Source organism: Silurus aristotelis (assembly GCF_946808225.1).
Source record: "Silurus aristotelis genome assembly, chromosome: 11".
NCBI classification, from domain to species: Eukaryota; Metazoa; Chordata; class Actinopteri; order Siluriformes; family Siluridae; genus Silurus; species Silurus aristotelis.
In genome coordinates this window covers 28,978,320-29,001,250 of record NC_139584.1, presented here as the reverse complement: position 1 = coordinate 29,001,250, position 22,931 = coordinate 28,978,320, and the positions used below count along the sequence as shown (strand labels likewise).

The window sequence follows — 22,931 nt, the reverse complement described above, 5'->3', positions numbered from 1 at the left end:
CTTTAAACTCTCAGCTTCAAATTGTTGTCAATTCAGGACACACGCATATTTTATTCAATTTTCAAATTTCATTCATTATTTAATGACCCCTCGTTTCTTTCCTCTGTATATACAGTAATGCCTCGGTTCTCGACGGCTGAGAAAATTCAGGTTTCATGACATGACCGAGCGAAAAAAATGCAACAGCAAACTGACAGAAAAGCACTTTAGTTTACAAAACAGACACAAAAAGATTCCTTAATAAGTGCAATACAATAGAAATGTATAAAAGATAAAATACAGTGTACATTATTATTAATTATTATTAATAATATTATTATTAGTGTTAAATCAGCTGCACTGCACCGCTCGACACTAGGGGCGCTATAGTGCGATAACGCATCAAGTGCTGCGAACCTTCTTCCAGGTCCACCACATAGTCCCTGAAAAACACACACACACACACACACACACACACACACACACACACACACACACACACACACACAATTATCCCATCCTCTACAATTATTTTTTTTTCAAGAAGGCTGAAATGTGTGTGAGTGTGTTAAAACTGTACCTCTGGTCGTCAGTCTCAGGCTCCACAAGGATGTTCTCCTGTCTCTCCTTCACACGCAGGAACACAAAGGAGTCCAGACACGGCTCTGGAACTAAACACACACACACACACAAAACATATGTAGACACAAGACTAATGCTGGGTGCTGTCACAAAACAGCATATATACTTTATATATTTAAATGTTTTTTTTTATTTGGTATTTATATATATATATATATATATATATATATATATATATATATATAGTTTAATTTATGCAGTAATAATAATAATTAAAGAAAAATGAATTTGTGAATAAATAAAAAAAATAACATGCTCAAATACAGTAAAAAAAATATATATATAAATAGAAAAATAAAAAAATAAAATGCAATAAAACCCTTAAAATTTTGGCTAATTAAAATAAAAGGTTAAAAGGGTTTTTTTATATTTTTAGAAGTAAAAAAAATGTGACTTTATTTGAACGCAAAAACATTCTCTTAAAAATGAGGGGGAAAACAACAACACATTTTTTTGATTTTAGACAAAAATTAAAGATTTAGTAAAAACTTTAACATCGGATCGGCTGCTTCCTGCAAGTTCGTTTTTGAAATCGTAAAATCTGATGCGATCTCATAAAACCGTAACCGATTATCGCGATATTGATGGTGTGTTGTGGTATCGCTCGACCCCGGGGAGACGGCGAGACGTAGGAGACGTCTCACCTGCTTTAAGCATGTCGACGCTCTGCAGGTTCGGAGGCATGTGTCTGAGCGCTACGGCCTTCAGGTACACCTCTGTGTTCGCGAGATACCTGCGGACACATCACACACGTGGACACACGTCACGTCACCACATCGATGTACACAATCCTGCAGACAGAAAGCACTTCCATGGTTCAGGATCTCGTTCGGATTGAGACGCTCACTCTTTGGCGAAGGCGAACTCCTCGGGGGAGAGGAACGAGGGATCGCCGTCGGCACGTGACTTCTCCTTCTCCAACACGTGAGGGAAAAACTTCTCGATCTGCATCGCAGGGAACACAGAAATAAAAAAACATTTTAGATATTGATTAAAAATGTTATGAAGCACAATTTGCCATTAATTCGTGCCATAAAACTGCACGTAATCACGATAACCATGGTAACTACAGTGATGCTGCTACCTTCTGCAGTCGGGAGCGGAGGAAGCTGCTGAGGACGAAGCGGATGCGGTCGATCTCCATGCGGTGGATGCTGGCCTTCAGGTCACCCTTCTTCACACGCTGCAGGTTCTCCTCCTGTATACACACACACACACACACACACACACACTTCTAAATCTGTCTATGTCATACATATGTGATTGTGTGTGTGTGTGTGTGTGTGTGTGTGTGTGTGTGTGTGTGTGTGTGTGTGTGTAAAATACCATGTGTGTAAGTTGCTCCATCACACACTCCACCAGCTCCGATTTGTTCTCCAGCAGCTCGGGGGAGAACTTCTCATTAAGCCAGGCCTGAACCACAAACACACACACACACACACACACACACACACACACACACACACACACACACTACAGTATTTTTCTTTATACCATTTCAACAATTAATTAATTGATTCATGTGTTAATTGATTAATTGGTATTCATTAATCAACCTTATATACACATTTATTTTAAAGACAAATTTTTCATATAATCATATAATGAATTTTTATTAAAGTAGTAGTTAATAATAAGATTAAATTTACAATTAATATATATATATATATATATACACACACACACACACACACAAAATGAAACTAAGACATTTTCCATTGTGTGTAATAAAAACAGAGCTGTAATTTTGGGCTCTGTCCCAAACCGCACACTGCAGCACTACGCAGTGAGCTGACCCAGGTCGCTGTAGCGTTCAGGTAACTATGGTAACCTGTAGTGTGTCCTGTTACTGACAGACTCCTCGGTGCGGTTTGGGACACAGCATCCCCGACTATCGAGGCTCCACTATCGGGCTCCTCACCTCCTCCAGCCTGGCGATGAGCTCGGGCGGGGTCAGCACGTCCTCGTCCTGGCTCTCCTCTCCTCCGCTCAGGTCGCTCGCCTCCGACAGTGCGTCCGCCATAATGTGAATAATATATGTAGGATTAACGGTTAAAGACGAGAGACAAAGAAGCTAATGTGAGCGACACCGTGTTTCTGGAAGGGGAGAAAAAAAATAATAATTCGCGCCATATCACGTGGGCGTGGTTTACCGTGACGTGACGTTCGAGGGGGTTGTTTCGGCGCAGATGTGCGCATTAAAAAAAAAATAACAAAAAAACCCCCACGAGGTATAATATTTTATTCGGATTAAACATTTTAAAAGGATAGGTTTACCATTGGAATTATGTACATTAAGGCTAGCTTTCGATTTTAGGTTTAAAATGATTTCTAAAAATGACTGTTATTATTTTTATTATTAATATTGTTATGACGTTGTTGCGGATGGTGGTTCTTCGAGAGGGTTATTAATGCGCACTATTACGCAATACACAAAATAATTGCCTAATTCAACACTTAAAAACTTTAATATCATATTAAAAAAAGATTTGAAAGAATTAGAAAATAAGAATAAGAATGATTTATAGTAACAACGCACATTATACAATATGAAATATGCTATTGAACTATAGAAATATAGCTATTATTGGTATAGTGTAGCGCTAGAAAGGTAAAATTGTGAGACAGATATTTGGGGTGTTTGTGTGTGTCTTTTACAAATCTATAAATGTCCAGATGTTCCACTTTATTACACACGCTCAGCATCCAGACAGTTTTCTCCAAACATTCAGCTGAAATTCTCCGACTGCAAAAGTTGTTCTTTCTGATTCACTTCATCTCAGAGCAGTTCAGTAGGATTTAGGTGTTGTGACTGGGCAGGTGGTTCCATGATAGACATCACTCCAGACGTCTGTCTGCTCTCTAAATAACACTTACAGAACTCAGACGTACGCTTCGGCTCATCGTCTTATTGCACGGTGAAGTCTGTTTTAATAAACCGCAGTCCAGACGGAACTGCATGGTGTTAAAGTATAGAATGGGAGCCATGTTGGTTCAGGATTCCTTTCAATTTCTGGAACCTTCTCTGCTCCAAAACAACCCCAAACTATTAAACGTCCACCTCCATGTGTGACTGTGGGGTCGAGGGAGTTGGATCACATCTTCTCTCCTGCTCTCCATCTTACACAAGTTCTTCTGTTGGACTCCAGAGAACTTTCTTCCACTCATTCACTGTACAAATCTTTTTTGTTTTTTTGTCTTTTTTGCTTAGTAAACAAAAGGAACATAAATATGTCTGAAAAACCATGAAAGACCTGGTGTTTGACATCCACTGTATACATAAAAACCTATGCTCAGTCACATATATGGTCTGACCTGTTTATTAAAAGTAAAAATGAATTTTTTTTTTTGTAGAAATGAGTCCCGTGACTTATATTGATATTATTGTTGAGAACATTGCTGAATGTGGATAGATAGATTTATTGGTGCTATGCATCAAGTATGTGTGTGAAAGGACCAAACATTTAATTCAAAACGTTTAGGACATAAAAAGGGGGTTAAGCTGAGCTTCACTGGGAGTCTAATCAAATAAAATATCGAATAATCAACAATTCAATCATATATAGACAGTCAACACTTATCCAGAAAGGTATCACGTGTTGGGGTGTTTTTGTTTTACTAATTAATAACTGGCAGGTTATACAGAAAGAAAAACAGGAGAAATACTCAGAGTTAGCTTTTTTGGCAATAGGGGGCGCTACAACATTAAAACGACTGCAAAGCCTCTGTCAGTTTGTCTCTTTTGAAGCACAAATCAGCAAAAAGTAATAGCAATTTTGGAACATTGTTCCTACACTCTCAATCATTTAACTTAGATTGCGTCTGTTATATGGACTTTCAGTGCACTATATATGAAAACATTTTCATCAAACCTGAGAGGAATTTCTTACAAAGTACAACATTTATTTAATAAGGAAAAAAAGTTCTGTACACAGTAAACATACACGCTAACAAACACAATACTTTGTGATTTAAAACAGAGCGATTTAGTCAGTAGTGCGAAATAATGGATTGCGAATACTGTTGTTTGTTATCGTCTAAGTATTACCATTTAATTCTCGTTTCTAATAGATTAGTATCATATGTTTCTCTTATCCAGTGCTTAAAATTATTTTTTAAGAGAGAAAGAAAGAGAGCGATAGAGAGAGAGAGAGAGAGAGAGAGGGAAATACATACTGTTCTTTACTAAGATAATAGTACCTTCCTTCTGAAACACTACCTTCCATTTCAACCCACAAGTAATGACGAGATAATGTGCTGATGTGAGTAAAAATCAGTTTGAACCAATAAAAGAACATTTGTCAAGAAATTCAAGTCATCAAAGTGAAGTAAAATGTCTTTTTGAGTAACTATCAGAAGGTACCTTCGTGAATCACGTCACTGAGATTTGTCTTATGCCAAACATAAAGCTACATTATTGTGACCAAAAACCACTTCAAGCGCTATCCATTCTCTCCGGAGAGCAGAAAAGAACAGTTGAGGTTAATATGGCTGCAGCGTTGCCATGCTGTACCCGGTGGGGGTATGCCAGACCGGGACTGAGAACGGGTACGGACGCAGCGTGGCGTCATATGGCCTGTGGAAAGGAATTTGAAGGTGATGTGTGGGATGCGTCTGGGATGAAGAAATGTTGAGATGAGCGGGGATCATGACAGGAGGAACAGGTAAAGCTTTCATCTGTTCCATCATTTCAGGCCTTTGTGTCTCGAAACCTGAAAACAAGTACGGCAAGGTGGGCAACCCGGTCTGGTTAACCAGGTACTGTTGAGTCGGCACTGGCTTGGGGACCGCCATCTTGGATTTGTCTTTTCGATCCAGGAAGCGTAGAGGTGATTGAGTCTTCTTCACGTAGGCCTCGGTGCTATTCGGCCTCTTAGAATTGGGAGCCTGGGGTTTGTAGAGAGGCTGTAATGATATGGGTCTCCAGGGATCGCAGGATCGAGGGATGACCTTGGTGAAACTCGAGTCAGTTGGCACCCAGCGAGCCGGGCCTAGAGATGCGTGGATGGGGTTCCGGAGCCCGGGGTGTCTCTGGGTTTTGTCTGGATGTATAGATGTGACATTTAAGAAGTTTTGATAACCTAGGCGTGGCAGAGACAGAAAGGACATGTCTTTGGGACATTGATTATGGGCGAGGGGTAACGGCTGGCACACACGTACTCCAGATTCAGGCAAGGGTCCAAAGCGTGCTGGCTTCTGCTTCTCAGTTTCTGGAGCTGTCGTCTTCTGGGTCGGCACCGCAACACAGTCCTCTGAGGAAACGGAAAAAGGGGAAGGGCTCCGCGAGGACGAGGGAGAGGACAGAGGCAGGGGTGACCCGTCAGAAGCGTGGCTTACACGTCCAGAAGGTGTAGACGAATGAGACAGGTGAATTACAGAGGGTCTCTCAGGCTCACTTCCATCCTCCAGGCCAGTAGAAGGCACCACATTCAAGCTTGCCTGTGCCATACGCTTCTTCTTCTCCAGAGGGGAAATAACGAGAGCAGGGACTAGTGGCTGAAGAAGAGGCTTTTCTCTGAGGCACATGTCTTGAGGTGAGATCTGGTCACTGTCCGAATGCTCAACCGGCCATGAGTGTCCAGAGTGAGAACACACTCCTCTCTCACAGGGATGACCACCTCTCAGGATTTCCTGACAAACAACAACACACACATTTTAATTTTCTACAATACACTACACACAGTAGGACAACTTTACACATCTGAGAACTCATACTTATCCAAAGAACCCTTAAGGAACCCTTAACGTGTGTCAACAAGCTCTGGTGTTCAGATGACAGGAAAGGGTAGTGAATGAAAATTCTCAGGTTTTCCTGAGAAAAATCTCACATTGCTGAGATAATGAACACACAGGAAGTTCATCTGAAGTTAATCTAAAGGTTTATTATCTTGTCTGGCTTCCTGTGGTATTTCTCAGTGTGACTAATTTGTTCAAGAAAAAAAAAGCCACTAAGAATTAGAGGTGTTTGGCTTCCTTTTGAAGCATAAGACCAAAAAAGTCATTATTTTTTACCATAAAAAGGAGGAAGTCTGGTTTCAAGGACGAAGCTAAATACTCTACTACTGAAACCACGTTAGTTTTACTGTGAATCGAAAGAACCTGAATGCAGAAAAGAATCAAATCCTGCTTTTGCTTTACCTCCGTGTCGTCTCCATCTGCCCTCCGTCTTTTCTTGCTCTCGCTTTTGCCCTTGCCGTCTTCACTCCTCTTGTACGGTTTACGAGGTTTCGATGGAGGAAGTGGCTTGTCTTCCTCTCCCCTCCGATGCCTTTCGTAAGGTAGAACCAACCTGCCGAGAGAAAGGAGACACACAACTTCGCTCGTAAATGTAAATTCAGCTGATGATGATGATGATGATGATCCTGCATCATATGTGTGACGCTAACGTTTAAAAGCCCTGCTTGTAAAATCAGAACATCAGATTTCTGGGTAGTTTCGGTTCTGAAACTCTTCATGAACCACCGATTGGCTGAGATCATTTTAGAGCTGTGATTTCATTTGCTCCAAAATGTAACCAAACCACTGAAACAACCTTTTTTGGCATTCATGAAATAAAAAAGTGTATACATTGATCAGGCATAACATTATGAAATTATGAGTGGTGACGTGAAGAACGCTGATCATCTCTTCATCATGGCACCTGTTATTGGGTGGATTTATTTTTACCTTTGTCAATTTGGTCATTGTTTATAGTTTCCTAGAAAAAGTACAGGGTGGCGTGGGAAAAAAGGACATTTTGCAACTAGGAGTTGGTGACCCTGAAGCATTATCAGTTGTTTGGAACCAGTGTAAGCTCGTTTTGAACCCTTTACCATTAGTGGAGCAGTGGAACAGTGTGAAAAGAGCGCTCACTGTAAAAGGTAGGACGTCATTTTAAAAGAAACCGGCTTCGCCTTAAAAGAGAAGTCTGCACTCCAGAGAACATCGAGGCCATTCAAACTGCCATTCAAGCTTCGAAATTACGTGCCTATGTTGTAATCGCATGAGCAAATAGAACACAATCATGATGTCCTAACTGGTAATGAAGCCAAAATTCCACTTTAACAGCATTTACACTATCACCATTCTTATGAAAGGTTTTACAACGAAAGCTCTTTGTGCAACACTACACAATATTAAACCAGTTGGATGTATGAGGATATAATAGAGTAAAAAATGCCTGGTATACACCCGTCTGTCCCTGCTGAAAGATGACCAACGTGATAGAATTGAGACATGTCTTTAGTCATGGTTCCTTCATTGTACTGTAAGTGAGTTTCAAAGACTCCCCATGTCACTGTCTTGCAACCAAGAAAACGACCTGATTGCACCAGAAATTCTGCCGCCTAAATCTATTGACTAGCCAATACAAATAGCACATAACTTGTGTAGTACGATTCAATGGGTGTCATCACAGTACAGTATCAGATCCATGTTACACAGTCTGGATTGTACTGATGATGTAATATTGAAGAAGGCATTAGATGTTGATACGCTGGTATTAGAAGAATACAATCTGATATGATTCATTATAATTTCCTATTATAACAGTGTGCATGATGAATATATATGGATTTATGTGTGTCGAGTTCAATTTAAGTCATTCTTATCTGTATTGCGTTTTAAAGCAGCTTTACACAAGTAATGCGGAGTTGAATTTCGGGTTGAAGAAGTGGAGGATTTTACCTTTCGTAATGTCTCCGAGTGCAGGTGGCAGCACTGGTGCTACCCGGACTACCGCCCAACTCATCATACACGTTCTTCCACAAGCGCCGAGTCGTCACCTGGCAACACACACACACACACACACACACACACACACACACACACACAGGGTTAGACCACCTACAGTGAGAAAGTATCCAGGTATTTACTATATACACACAGTATGTATGTATGTATATATATATATGTTTTATTCATTAGCAAATGGTTTCTTGTATTTGTCCTAAAAGGTTTGACTTGCTTACATTATGGTGGCTCCATCAACAGCCTCTCTCTCTTTCTCTCTCTCTCTCTCTCTCTCTCTCTCTCTCTTTTTCCCCCTCTTTCTTTGTTGAAGAGAAACCATCACTCCTATACTTGATCTCAGACTGTTACAAAGTTCTGACGCTGGAGACTTCTTTAATTCTTCTAAAGAATCCTTACAGAACATGTCCCTATATCACTAAATCGGTTACTACACAATATCAGAAAGCGCACTACCATCAGAGCTGCTGTAGCTGAAAACTAACTAACATCCGACCAATCAGAATCCAGAATTCATCAGTGCCATGGTGTAAATGAAATTCAGTTATTTTTTTTTATTTTATTTTTTTTACTGGAACCCTCTGGGTATCACGATTAGTAAGCGATAAATTTTTACACGTATTTGATTTACACGGATAAACCTGCGGTGAGTAATTGTGCAATTGTTAATTTGTGTCATGTTGTGTTATGAGTAACAAAATATCTGCGTGATTATCTCGGACCAACCCGAATGTTGTTAGTCATATCGCTACAATTTTGCGTGTTTTAACGCAATTTTCTCACACCTCATTGGGTTTTGATCTGAGTGTACTTTCAGAAAAGCGTAGTATTTTACAATTTTAGATTTTTAGGCCTTTTTGTTTCTTCAAAGAATGGAAACACACACACACAAAAAAAAAAACATGCATTTTCTCAAACACATTCATATCTTCAGACCTTTGGTCGAAAATGTAAAGATGGCTAGAGTGGTGAGAGGAGCTGCTCTAACCACACACACATACACACACTCACACTTTGTGTGAGTGGAAACTTTCTGGGTGAGCGCTGCAGAAAAAAGCAGAGGTAGGCAGAGGGTCTTGCAAAAAGCGAAGCTTCAGGATGTCTGAGGAGAGAAGTTGGACTCCCCCCCCCCCTTCCCTCCTTTGAGCTCTCATTGTGGTTTTAACGGCCACCGCTTTCAAAACGAACTCAGGACAAGCTCGAGTTTCCATAGCGAGAGTCTCGAAGAAGTGATGGCCGCAAAAACACAAAGAAAAAAGAAAAGAAAATAGAAAACATCCTCCTCAAAGAGCTGCTGGTCAAGAAGCTATGAGATGTTCAGTTAGGTGTCTATGACACTTGAAGGCTTGTATGTGACGGTGCTTTTTGCGTGTGTCAGTGTACGTGTGTGTATATGTGTGTGTGCGCAGGTCTGCAGACCTACCGACTCATAGCCTCCGAGTATCTCCACAGCCTTGTAGATTTTCCACAGGTCAACTGTAAAACACAAAGTTTGCACGTTAACTCTACTGTAGAAAGTATGTGAAAACTATCAAAATGTAAAAACGGTCAAAAAAATTCACAAAAGACAAATGTTCAATGTTTTTTGTTCGCACAAAATGTATACAATTATAAAGTTAATGCTACTGCAAATTAGGGAAACTCAGAGCTTCCAGTTTAGCATCTTTAACAATTTCTACACAAAAAAACGTCAAAAAGAAATTTTTCAGCTTCACCCACGTCCGCAAGAGACTCGTTTTCAAAATGGAGTTGTGACGGATGTCTTTTTCCATTAAAATACAATAAACAGTAAAATCATATTAATGTTAATGTATGTTCACATGATCTTCCAGGTTAGATAAAACCTACACAACATGGACTAACGTTTGTGGAAACCTGAGCCTTATAAGATCAGTGTGAGCTTCTTTTTCGAAAATCCCATTTCACATATAGTCCCAGAAGATGTTCTACTAGATTTTGGAGTCTGCTTGTTCAGCCACGAGGATGTTGGTACTGATGTAGGTGATGTGAGGAGGTCTAAGGTGCAGTCAGCATTCACATTCATCCAAGTTCAGTAGGATTGAGGTCAGAGCTCTGTAGCAGGAGATCTTCCACGGCAACTGGAACTTTGTGCTAACGGTTTGAGGAAGAACCAACTGCTGGAATTTTGAAATGTAGAAACATTTCTGTCCAAATTAAAATATTTGGCTACAGAAAGGTTTAATTTAAATGGAGTATTCGTAATGGTCTCAAAGAAGAACAAAAAGTACAATCTGATGTATTGCAAATAAAACAATGATATTGCAGACTTCAGAAATCTGAAGCTTATGGCCAGAAAAACTTAAAGTTTAAAGCCATTTTACTGAAGAACAATCAAAAATAAAATTCGATATTTTCCATTGTTACATTAAAAAAACGGTTGCGAGACGAGTTCCTGTTTGCTTGTTCTGACTGGTTGGATACCTGATGGGTTTAGATTTTTTCTTAGAAATTTGAAAAAAAAAAACGCTGATGGCACCTTTAAACCTGCCACAAGGCACTTGTGTTTGTGTACTCACTCTGTTTAAAGCCGAGATGAGGTATTCTCTCGATGGGCGTGCCTCTGTCAATCATAAACTGCTTCAGGTTTGCAACAAACGCCCTCTCTTCGCTCTCTGATTGGCCGGGCTTCACCTCCTCTGCGTTCCCATTGGTCAGTTCTGAACTCGTCATTTCTCGATTGAACTGAAGATGAAATAAAGACAGAGTGCAGAGTGAAATACTTGAATTCTAAGCAAATTCTGGAAATGAATTCTGGGAATTCCTGCCGAGAATCCCCCTCGAATTTCCTTCGCTATATATTATGGTGTTGAATTCTTTTTTTTTTCTTTTTTTTTTCCATTTACAGGAAGACGCTTCTCTGCCTTTTTGATTGATTCAATCGACTTGAAATTTCACTTTCATATAAACACATATTCTCACATTAAGAAAAAAAAGAAAAACCCCGATCTGATTCACTTTCTCATCATCTCCACAAATTTCAGGTGAATGTGGGTTCATATCACCTCCTTCCGGGACGATTCATAGTAAAACCGAGAATGTGTGTGTTTTTTTTTCTTCTTCTTCTTCTTCTTCTTTTTTTTTTCACTCCTTTGAACACGTAAGCTGTCATCCTGTTTGAAGCGAAACACACGGGGGTTTCACACACAGACACACACACACACACATACACACACACACACACACACACACACACACACACACACACACACACACACACACACTTACACATAGAGGCTTTGCACTCTCACTCTCATCAGTAACATATACATACAATTACATACACAATGAAACACTTATCACACACTTACTGTAACACACACACACACACACACACACACACACACACACACACACACACACACACACACACACACAGTAAACGTGTTTTAAATTGAGGGGGAGATATTGACTCTAAAGACAAGCTGTGAAATGCAGTGTTGGTTATAGTCATTTTGTTTTCACCTGCATGTAAAGGTGTAAAGCTCAGTTGATACAAGGTTGGACTTGTGATCAGAAGGTTATAAGTTCAAATCCCAGCACCGAAAAGCCTTTGAGCAAGACAATTACCCCTCAACTGCTCAGCTGTAGAACTGAGAAAACTGTATCTGAACAAGGGCTTCTGCCGAATGCCGTAAACTTATCACTTTTTTTTTTTTTTTTTTTTTGAAATTGAATCTTTATGTTTAGATTATTAAATTGACACACATGTAAGGCATATTTTGGTATTCATCCACACATGATTCGCTAAAATCATCATCATCATCATCGTCTCTTAGTATATGATTCGTTTGTTGTACAGGTGACTCATATATTATCTTTCAAATGTTTATATGAATTTATACTGTACATAATATTTCATACTAATTTAATAAGTGACTTCTTACAGGTTTCCTTTACATTCACGAGTCACTCTTCCATACGTTCCCTTTATTTTTACACGCATCTTTTTTAATGCATGATTCATATGCACAGTTCCTTGATTTTCACATGATCCCTTTAGTGTCACGTGAAGTTTTTCACGTTATTCTTTGACTTTTAGCTCGATTTGTATGTTTGACATTTGACTCTGGATTTTGTTATTTATGAGGCATAAAATTCTCACTAAACAAATGATTCATGGTTTATACCTCATCCTAGTTACAGGGCCGATAAAAGGTTTATGTAAAAAAAAAATCTCAATTATGTTTTACTGCTACTACTACTAATAATTAAAGGTGTGATGGTGAAGTGGTATCCTGTTCACACCTCTTTTGTTTTATGAACCTTTACTTGTCTAAGGTGTAAATGATGTAATGTACTTCCTGCAGAGAAACAGCTGATGCAATAAGGTCTAAGTGTAACGACAAAGTATTTCTTTGTACACGTCTCATAACTAGAAGACCAAGAGGTCAGAAGGAAACGCTGGGGAAACTGGAAAATTGCTGTGATGATGAAACGATGACGTCAAAGTGTGCAATCTTTACACTGGAGAAGTATTAAAATTCGGTCGGTGAATAAATATTCACATGCACACACATCTCAAGGAAAATTTTAACCCCCGATGCCACACTTTTCAAGGTTGAAGGAAACTAGAGAACCCAGAGGAAACCCACGCAGACACAGAGAGGAAACTTGGTAACACTTATCCAACCACGCACCCTTGAACTTTTAAAATTCCAGTTTTTGCAACTTGGATATGCAAATTCTGTAAAAAAAAATAATAATAATCTGCATATTGCAATGTTTTTTTATTTGCATATTTTCATCCTTTTACATTTGGTGCAATGTACAGCGGAATAGAGAAAGACAGATAGACAGATAGATAAACAGATAGACAGGCAGACAGACAGACAGACAGACAGACAGACAGACAGACAGACAGACAGACAGACAGACACAAGTATATAGGTAGTTGATAGAGAGATAGTGGAGTGATTTTGAAAATTAATACATTTACAAAGTATAGAGATTGAATCTATACAGCATTATGATACATACAAATATGAGGACAATAAATCAGCAAACAAAGAAAAGGACAATACATCAGCAGAAGAATGAGTGGAGGATTGTTCATGTGCATGTGACAGAAACATGGTGTTCACTCGTGGTGTTAACACAAACATCTGGCCAGTTCCTTTCCCAGAGGAGATGAGCTCTATGTAAGAAAACGGTACCAGTTGAATATCATCAGAAAAAGATGCCGGATTGTCTAATGTCTAGTGTGGTGAGGGCCAAAGTGGAAGTGCGCTAAAGTGGCAACCAGAATAAATAAAGAGCGAAGACAATGAGTCTCAGAGAGGGGCAGGCCACAAAGCAGGAAATGAAAAACACCAGGGCAGCAAAAACACACACCAACTGTCACAGGATCAATCACACGCTCAACCGTTCTGCAGCGTTTTTATGAAGTGAGGAAAGAATTGTGGTCGGTGTGGCAGTGAGCGATTGTTCGCTCCAGAATTCACCTGATATTATTCAGAGCAGGAGTTGCGTGACATGACATGAAAACAAAAAAGTACCGAGTGGAAAAAGAGAGTAAAAGGTTTTGAATCCATTAAAAAAGTGAGTAGATAGATAGATAGATAGATAGATAGATAGATAGATAGATAGATAGATAGATAGATAGATAGATAGATAGATAGATAGATAGATAGATAGATAGATAGATAGATAGATAGATTATCAGCAAAGATCAAAAATAATTTGCGTGTTTGATCTCAGGATGCAGTGAAAGAGCTCATAACTGCTGAATCCTCACCCAAACTGGACCCACAGAACCTTTTCTGATTATATGAATCTCGATTTCTACAGCAGATTGTGACATGGAAAACCGTTCAGAATGCTGATGGTGGTGGGATGGTGCGAGGAAGGGTTTCCTGACATGCACATTAATGCAAACATTAATACCAAACAAACACCCTTTGAACAAAGTCTGAGTTCTGCAGCTCCACGTACAAACGGACAATTTATCAGTTTTGGATTCCAGGATGGCCACCAAGCCACTGTATATTTACACATTTCATGTTTTTGGCTTTATAATGTAGGAAACTTAAGTGACATAAACATTCATTTGCTGGCATTGACCTCTAATGGCTTCCATCCCAATAGTTAAGTAGCATCTGTGAACTGAGAAAAAAAAACACCAGGCATGAAAGATGATTTGGTTGATTGGGAAGATCTGATCCTATTATTTATCTAATATCAAATTATATTCTCATCTACAACAGAGCACCTTTGGTTACACCAATGCTTGCATCTCCTGCAATCTCACAGTAAAAATTCCAGCTTTGCACCAGTATTCCTATAGCGTTCCTAATAAACCGGCAGTGTGTTTCACAAGCAAAAACGGAATGTGTTTATGTCAGCACGGGGTCACAGCTTGCTAAAACGTTATGTGACATATGATTTTTTTTCCGTGTAAGGAATTTCAGTTTGACTCCGTCGTCCAATATCTTGCAGAAAATAAAAACTCCACCAATCGGCTTAGCGAGGGCTGGTGGCTGTACAGTAAACCCTTGACTTTCCGTTTGACGTCTGTAGCGGGTCGTTCAGGGGGGCCTCGTGTAAACAATTTTCACTCTTAAGGTTTCAGAGTGAATTGCGATGCGAAGTTCCTCAGAGAAACCAGCGGTTCCCAGAAGCAGACCTTTGAAATGACTAACTTGGTGAAGCGTTGAGGTGGCTTCTGCTGCCACTGAGTAATATTGAAGCGCAATGAGTCATTTAAAAGACAGAGCTGAAACCATTTCTGCTTTCTGTAAAAGGGATAATATTGCAAATGTGGGCCACAAAGGGGTAACCCTAAATGAGTCAAAAGTATCATACCGGCATCTGTGCAGACCTTTTTTTATTTTTTTTATGATCGCTTCATTGTCAACGCGTAGCTTCTGAAAAGATTATTCTTGCGTCTTCAGTGAAATTTTAACCCGCAGCATTCAGAGGCCACCGTCTGCACAAACACTTCCTGTGAAATTGACAAAACCCAGTTTCGAAGAAAAGAGCCTTTTTTTTTTCTTGTCTTTAATTCTTGTAATCTGCAAACTAATCTGGGAACTTCTGCAATACGAAGAAAATCTGTATATATAACTCAAATCCTGAAATGCCGAAAGAACTGAACTGCGAAATTGACACTTTTTTACTTCTATCTTTTCTCTTTTTTTTGAAGAGCGACCGAAGATATTTCGTTGATATTTCAGACCACAAAGCTGTCGAATGCGACATTGCCGGTTTCAAACAGGAAGCAGCTTGTTGTCCGACTGCCACTCTCCCCCTTCCCCCTCCTAAAAAACACTCCCACCCCCTGTAACAAAACCGCGACTAAAAACAGCCTGACGCAACAAACTTGCCGTAAACCTTGCGCTGTTAAATTTCCACCGTATTTCATATTGTGCAGAGACAAAAAGACAAAAAAAACTGTGCGTGGGACACGTCAATAACGTCTCAGAACGAAAGTCAGTCCGCAAAGATAAAGGGACGCTGACAGGAAGGGCAGCTCTCACCGCTGGAAATGTGTAGCTTCCGAAATCTGACGCAAAATCTTACACAAGCAAATTATAAATGTTAAAGCCGCAGGTGCTCCAGACACAAGTGTCACACTCCAAGCATCTAAGAAATAGTTTGACAAAAATGTTTTAATTCCACCACTGAATCGCTGTCGTTTCATTGTTTTCGTAAATAAAACACAACGGCCGAGTCTTCAAAACGTTCTAAAATCTTTGTAAATTGCAAATAAATACTAAACTGAAGCAGTACAGTAAATACGCCAGCCTTGTAGCATGTTTTAAAAGGAGGCGGAGCCTGGCTAGAGGCGTGATTAAAAAATTTAAATACATTCGTCCAAGATGGCCGCCACGTAACAGTAAAGTCAGACTGTGATAATATGCTTATATCTGAATTTGAGGTGACATTCATTCGGGGATGCAGAAATTCATTAGGTGACATAAGCATTCATTAGGTGACTTAAATACTCATTAGGTGACGAGGACATTCATTAGGTGATGTAAAGATGCATTACGTTGCACAGACGTTGCACAGGCGTTGTCTTCCATTAGTTGACACAGATGGTTAATTGGTGACGTAAGCTACCATTTGGTGACATAGGCATCGGCGTCCACTGGGTGACATACACTATATTGCCTGAAGTTTGCGGACACCTGGTCATAAGTACGGTGGAGCCACATTTAGCTGCAATTTGCTCTTATAATTTCCTCCATTCTTCTGGGAAGATGTTTCACTAGATTTTTAAATGTGCTAATGGAGATTTGTGGATATTCATTCATCCATAAGGGTGTTAGTAAAGTCAGGTGATGGAGGTGAGGTGAGGAGGCCTGGGGTGCAGGTATATATATTATTATATATACTTTCCTATATCCCATATGTCATTCTTGATATTAGTAGGTGACATACACGTTCACTTGGTGACACAGACCTTCATTAGGTAATGTATACATTCATTAGGTCACATAGACATTCATTAGGTTGCACAGACTTTTGTTCGGTGATAAAGATTGCCGTTTCGTAACACAGATATTTTTTGGATGACAGAGACTGTCATTAGGTGACATAGACCTTCATTAGGTGATATAGATTTCCATAGATTTCCACTACAAAAGCTGTGTAGCCTCAGAGTGAAACAAGGAAAACAAACCCCAGTCACCTGATCATCTAGATCTGATTTACGTAATTGGAATTTTCCATCTAAATATTCTTTTAGCCCCTTAAAATTAATGTCATTGATAAGTTTAGTGGAATGACGTGTACTTTCTGAAGAAGTTGACCGGTTTGTTTAGGTGTTTCTGGCAGTGATGCGACCGATCGTCATCAAATAAAACGTAAATCGTGTCATGAATGTGTGGAAATTCAGCCTGTGGGCTTCAAAACTGTGAGACTGTTTAAGCATGTTTAAACTCACATTGTCAGCAGAGACTTGATCATGTTATGACACTGATGAGTATGAGTGTTGACCTACTGGAACACACATTCACACGTCAATTTAAAAGTCTTGCAAGACGATAAACGGGGGAAAAAATTGCAACTGAGTCATAGCAGCCCTTTGAACAAGTGCTCATCTGGTGATTGTGAATTCCAACATTTCTTGAAGATTCACCCGTCCTGGTTTTTGTGAAAACACGGAAATTTTAACTCGAATTGCATGACCCAGAATCACAACCAACATGTTCTAGGGGTTTTTTTTTTCCATTATTTTTTCCAGTCTAATGTTGTTTCTATAGCAACAGCTCGCTTTATAGCAATAACCAAAGTCATATATACGTCGAATGTCAAAAGTGTGGAGTCTTTTATGGTTTTGAGGCACATGTATGTTCCTTTTGTTGTGAGTCACACATGGAGGTGGAAGCTTAATGGTTTGGGGTTGTTTTGGAGCAGAGAAGGTTCCAGAAGGTGAATGGAACCAACATGGCACCCATTCCATACTTTAACACCATGTAGTTCCATCTAGACCGCGGATCATTGGAACCGACTTCACCGTACAACAAGACGATGAGCCGAAGCGCACGTCCGAGTTCTGTACGTGTAATTAAATGATATCTATCATGGAACGACCTGCCCAGTCACCGCACCTAAATCCTTTTGAACTGCTGTGAGATGAACTGGATCAGAAAGACATCTTTGACCATTTTTACGAGAGGCACAGGAGAGTATTTTAGCTGAATGTTTGGAGAAAAACGAAGTGTCCAGATGCTGAGGGAGGATTTTTTTTCCAATGTAAATAAAGTTGAACATCTGGACATGTATAGATTTGTTTGTTTAGAGGAAATCTTCATACCATTACCGTTGCATAGAAACAAAAGGAGCATGCGTGTCTTTCAAAAACCATATAAAACGTTAACATTATTGACTAAAACAGTGTGAAACACAATGTTCACATACAGTACAAAATTTTATCAGTGATATTAAGATCAAATCGTATTAAAAATGCCATTCATATTTACTCGTCTGACATTGAATTTTTTTCACAGGATGTTTGTTCGAGACATTTTTTTGCAGCCAAAACACGCATGTTTTCTTAACCAAAGTCACGCTCCTTACCTGGTTCACCGGATTCTTCTGCTCTGTTCTTTCGTCCTCGCACACATCTATGTGTTCCTCTTCACCGCTCGGTTCTCCACGAGGCTCCAAAACTGAAAACAGAATCATGGTTTTATTACAGGCCTCAAGAAGACATAGACACATAAAAAAAAAAAAACGCATTGAGGACAGAAATACACACTGCTGCTGTTGTTTTTAGCGGTGTGATCATGTTTGTGATTGTGTTCCACTTTACACATGCATTTAAAACACACACACACACACACACACACACACAGATACACACTCTTCAGTAAAACCACAGGCAGCAAACACAAATCTACAGTGCGCTTTGAAAAGCGTTGCGGTGATTCGAATGCTGTACAAACAAACGTCGCATCTGCAACGAAGCTGTTCCGTCCTTCAGTCTTTCTCAAACGGGCTTTCACAGGGAGTGTGTTACAGAGTGTATTAGAGTCTAAAGCATGCTTTAATACACTGCACACAGCTAACAGATAAGCAAGATAAAGTCATTATATAATGCCTTTATCAAACTGTGTTAATTCTTTATTAGATTATTGCATCGTAACGTCTATAGATTACATCAATTATACTTAAATCATAATATAAAACTCATACATGCTTCTTCTCCAAACTTTTTTAGAGGCACACTATTGTATCAGATGTATCTGGATGCAGGACCATGACATTTTTCCTTCACTTGAACGCAATGTCCCTGTGCACAAAGCAGGAGCATCTCCTCAAAGATATGCTTTCCATTGGTGGAAGTGAAAGATCTCCTGCTATAAAGCTTCAAACCCTATTGAATTATTGTGAACGCTCAATGCAGCTGAATGAATCTCCATACGAATCTCCACAAAATCCAGTGGAACATCTTCCCAGAGGAGTGGAGCTTATAATAACAGCCCATGACAGTATTAGTTTTGGAATTGTATGTTCAAAACGCACATACCGATCTAATGGTCAGGCATCCGCAAAGTCGAATTGTATTTGTCACATACACATTCATACAGAGTACGACATGTATAATTTGTGATGCAAAAAGATCATTATAAATATCTGAATCTCCTGTAAGATCCACATTCTGAAAAATCAAAAAAAAAATTTACTTTTACTTTAAAAATGTCATTAAAAATGACTTGTATTTATAGATAAAAAATTAAAGATTATCCAAAAAGATTGTTCGTTTCTCTATTGCGGTGATTCGTGAAATCAGATTCGACGTGACGTGTTTTTTTTTTCTTGTATCTTGTACACTTCTGAGAATACTCGACTTTGCACCCCGTGAGGATTCCCAGTGCGGAATAAGGAACACGTCGTTCACATTTATTCGCAAGAAGCTCTTTCCTAGAGCGACTTTATTTTTCCTACAGAGATTATATGTAGCTCTGGTTTACTCTTCATTCGCATAAAAACCAAAATCCAAAAATGCTAAAAAAAAAAAAAAATAAAAAAATAAATAAATAAATAAATAAATAAATAAATAAATAAATAAATAAATCCAAGGTATAAAATAAGCAGGAAGAATAATAACAGTCATTTAATAAAAGAAAAAAACATCTCAGTTTCCAGTCGACTGAAGACCGGATGAAGAAAACTGTATGAGGTGAAAAAGCCTAATCACAATCTCACTTTAATTCTTTTATTAGTAATTTAACTTTTAATGCGGTGATAAAAATAAATAAATAAATAAATAAAAAACTGCAACATCTGTGCTCTGAATAAACGCCCATGCAACTTTTTCAACATGCACTTATGGTTATAGGGCACAAAAGTGTTGACTTGTACTTCCAGAAATACATGAGAGAGAGAAAAAAGGACTGAAATGACAAGTGAGAGAGAGAGAGAGAGAGAGAGAGAGAGAGAGAGAGAGAGAGAGAGAGAGAGAGAGAGAGAGAGAAAGAACTGTTCTAATATGAAACCGCATGCTTACAAACCTTGCTTCCTGTCTGTGTGTATAAACCACAGCTTCATGATGCCTCTGTCTAATATAAAATATTACTGCACAAACACGGCCCGGGGATTTCCATCCACTTTCTAAATCATATATAGTGTATCGACTTTTATTATCCGAAACATCTTCTCTGTACAGATATCAGTGTTCAAATCACTCAAGAATTAGTCGACTACCGTGTTGAGGGAATCCGAAAATCCGAAAATAGTGATAATGTGCCACAGTGGGAAAATCGTTTTTTATCACTCTCATCACTATTACATATTATTCGTTATAGCACTGCGGGATTCATCGCTCAGATCGGTTAGAAGGTGTTGCTGCTTTTCTTCAGATACGCAACATTTAAAAAGAGAAAGAAAGTAAAAATCCATGAGAGCTGCCACGAGCTTATTAAGACACATCTTGAAATTTGGCTGTAAAAATGAGCTGTGAAGGAACTACTGTTTATAGCTGCTATAATGAGTGAGAACAGGAACTGACTCGTTTCATAACTATAAATGGATATAAAAAAAGAGCACAGGGTGTTGATTTTAATACTGAATAAAAAGATTTGTCTCGGGGGAATTGCTGTGGTATAAAAGGGGAATAAAACATAATTGGATGTGCGTGCGGTTACCGGAAAATGATCAAATTATGTGGTTGATAATAAACACATACACACACATATACACTCTCACACTTACTCACACTTGTGTGTGTTTGTGCATTTGCGCTTCTTCATTTGCAAAAAGCTTTTGTTTCGAATTATAGACTGGCTGTGGCCTGCACCCTACCCAACTTCTCCTTCCTCACTTCACCGCTCCTTTCCACACATATCAGAGGACGCTGCGCTTTCGAGATCACACACTTCCTGTGCTGCGGCAGTCTTTTAATTATCTGACTTCTGCATTTCGTTTGCATCGCCGCAGATGCACGGACGAGGCGTACAGGAGCCACGAACACGCCCAGGTTCTCGACACTGATTTCTGCCACTTGCGCGAGTTTTTCGCTAAAAAACCGCTCTACGTCAAGTCGTTGCGAAATTCCTCGGAATCGTTGTGACATCGGCTTCACAGCAAAAAGTGATTCAATTGATTCGAATCTAAAGTTCAAACTCAGGACTTCCTCGCCAGAGAGAGACTCTGTAAGGCTTCGTATGATCATGAAGGTATATTTACGGGAAAAACAAGAAATCAATTTTCGCCCGTCCTGGTTGACGTGCAAAAATTTTATCGCTCGCTTTGATTTAAAAGCTCCACCCTGACGCCTTCCATCTGTGTTTTTTTGTTTGTTTTTTTTCGTCACGAATGCAGCGACGAGATCACAATGAATCACTGCATAGTGTTTCAGTTCATGTGATTATAAGTGATTAATAGTAATTCATAGTGATTATAAGGTCCTGAGGTGAACACCAGGTTTTCCCGTTCAGAGAAAGATTCTGTACCATAAATATAAAGTTATATTTCTTTTATATGTCATTTATATCAATTCATCATTTATTTAACCCATTGTGTTTTCATGGTTATCCGATCACAGTTATCTAATCACTCATGCCCAGACTGTAACCTGAGCTCTAAGTTACACTATAAACTGTGTGTGGCGCAAGTTCCAGATTTGCACAATAAACTAAGTTTTCATGATGAATAAAAATCAAGCGGATTTGAGGAGCCGGTGGTGGTAAATGACCTCAGTGGGTTTAAAAGTTGCGTAGCTGGTGGAATTTTTCAAGTCAAGAGTTCAAACCGGATGTCTCGTCTTTATCTTTTTAGTTTTGGTGCCCAGTGTAAGATTGGATGATTTGATGTTTGTTTGTTTTTTTTTCGTGCTCTGAAATGCTTTTCTGCTTATTACAGCTGAAAATATTTATTATTCGAGTTACCAGAGCCTCAAATCGCTCCATCATTTCTTCCAAAAAACAACAACAACAAAAAAAACCCAACAAAAACAAAACAAATATTATATATATATATATATACACACACACACACACACACACACACACACACAAAAATTATATATATACACACACACATATATATATATATATATATATTATTATTATTATTATTTTTTTTCTTGCTCAGTGTAATATATATATATATGTGTGTGTGTGTGTGTGTGTGTGTGTGTGTGTGTGTGTGTGTGTGTGTGTGTGTGTGTGTGTGTGTAATTTTTGTTTATATTTATGTTTTTTTTTCTTTTTCATTTTTTTTCCACTTTCTAAAACACTCCCTCTCACAACCAAGTTACAGAGATCACACATTTGTTCCCCCCTCATTCTGCCGTTTGATACAAACATTGGCTGAACATTGATCGGCATGATTTTATGTATTAACCCCTGTCCTTTCTAAACCTCTCCGTCCCCATAATCTGAATCAGATGATACTGTGTAAACTGTGAATCTATCAGATGCGGAATTTTACGCTTGCAGCACTACTGTACTGTGTTTCTGTTTCCTTTAACCACTTCCTGCCTACTTCTGCCTACAGACACAAATATCTGAGTTCATGCGTTACTTGACACAACCTCGAACTTTTTTTTAAATCTCACCCCAACCCGCTTTATATGGTTGATTAGGATTATACACAGCACTTCCTGAAACGGA

The 22,931-nt window shown here is 39.0% G+C and overlaps 2 protein-coding genes and 1 long non-coding RNA gene across 3 annotated transcripts; 1 reads left to right on the top strand and 2 right to left on the bottom strand.

Moving 5' to 3' along the window:
* Positions 1 to 191: 191 nt before the first annotated feature.
* gins4 (GINS complex subunit 4 (Sld5 homolog)) lies at positions 192 to 2,769 on the bottom strand. Its single transcript, XM_083555531.1, has 7 exons — positions 2,543 to 2,769; positions 1,948 to 2,034; positions 1,706 to 1,819; positions 1,469 to 1,566; positions 1,266 to 1,354; positions 560 to 650; positions 192 to 422 (listed from the first exon to the last, which is right to left on the bottom strand). Exons 1-7 carry the CDS (start codon positions 2,642 to 2,644, stop codon positions 326 to 328), a joined length of 678 nt encoding a protein of 225 aa, XP_083411657.1. The 5' UTR covers positions 2,645 to 2,769; the 3' UTR covers positions 192 to 325.
* A 1,734-nt stretch (positions 2,770 to 4,503) lies between these two features.
* On the bottom strand, positions 4,504 to 18,647 carry arid5a (AT-rich interactive domain 5A). Its single transcript, XM_083553572.1, is given in 7 exon segments — positions 4,504 to 6,252; positions 6,760 to 6,910; positions 8,287 to 8,384; positions 9,773 to 9,825; positions 10,887 to 11,052; positions 18,394 to 18,516; positions 18,519 to 18,647. Coding segments are annotated over 7 exon segments (1,854 nt in total). The 5' UTR covers positions 18,633 to 18,647; the 3' UTR covers positions 4,504 to 5,103.
* LOC310732869 lies at positions 11,050 to 15,183 on the top strand. Its single transcript, XR_014535566.1, has 2 exons — positions 11,050 to 13,912; positions 13,953 to 15,183. It is a non-coding gene; the product is annotated as an uncharacterized lncRNA (long non-coding RNA).
* Positions 18,648 to 22,931: the final 4,284 nt, after the last annotated feature.

Excerpts from the sequence above, each read along its gene's own strand:
- gins4 (XM_083555531.1), bottom strand. The coding sequence starts at position 2,644 with ATGGCGGACGCACTGTCGGAGGCGAGCGACCTGAGCGGAGGAGAGGAG. Across the intron at positions 2,035-2,542 it reads TCATCGCCAGGCTGGAGGAG|GCCTGGCTTAATGAGAAGTT; the intron begins GTGAGGAGCCCG and ends TTTGTGGTTCAG. Across the intron at positions 1,355-1,468 it reads GAGTTCGCCTTCGCCAAAGA|GTATCTCGCGAACACAGAGG; the intron begins GTGAGCGTCTCA and ends ATGTGTCCGCAG.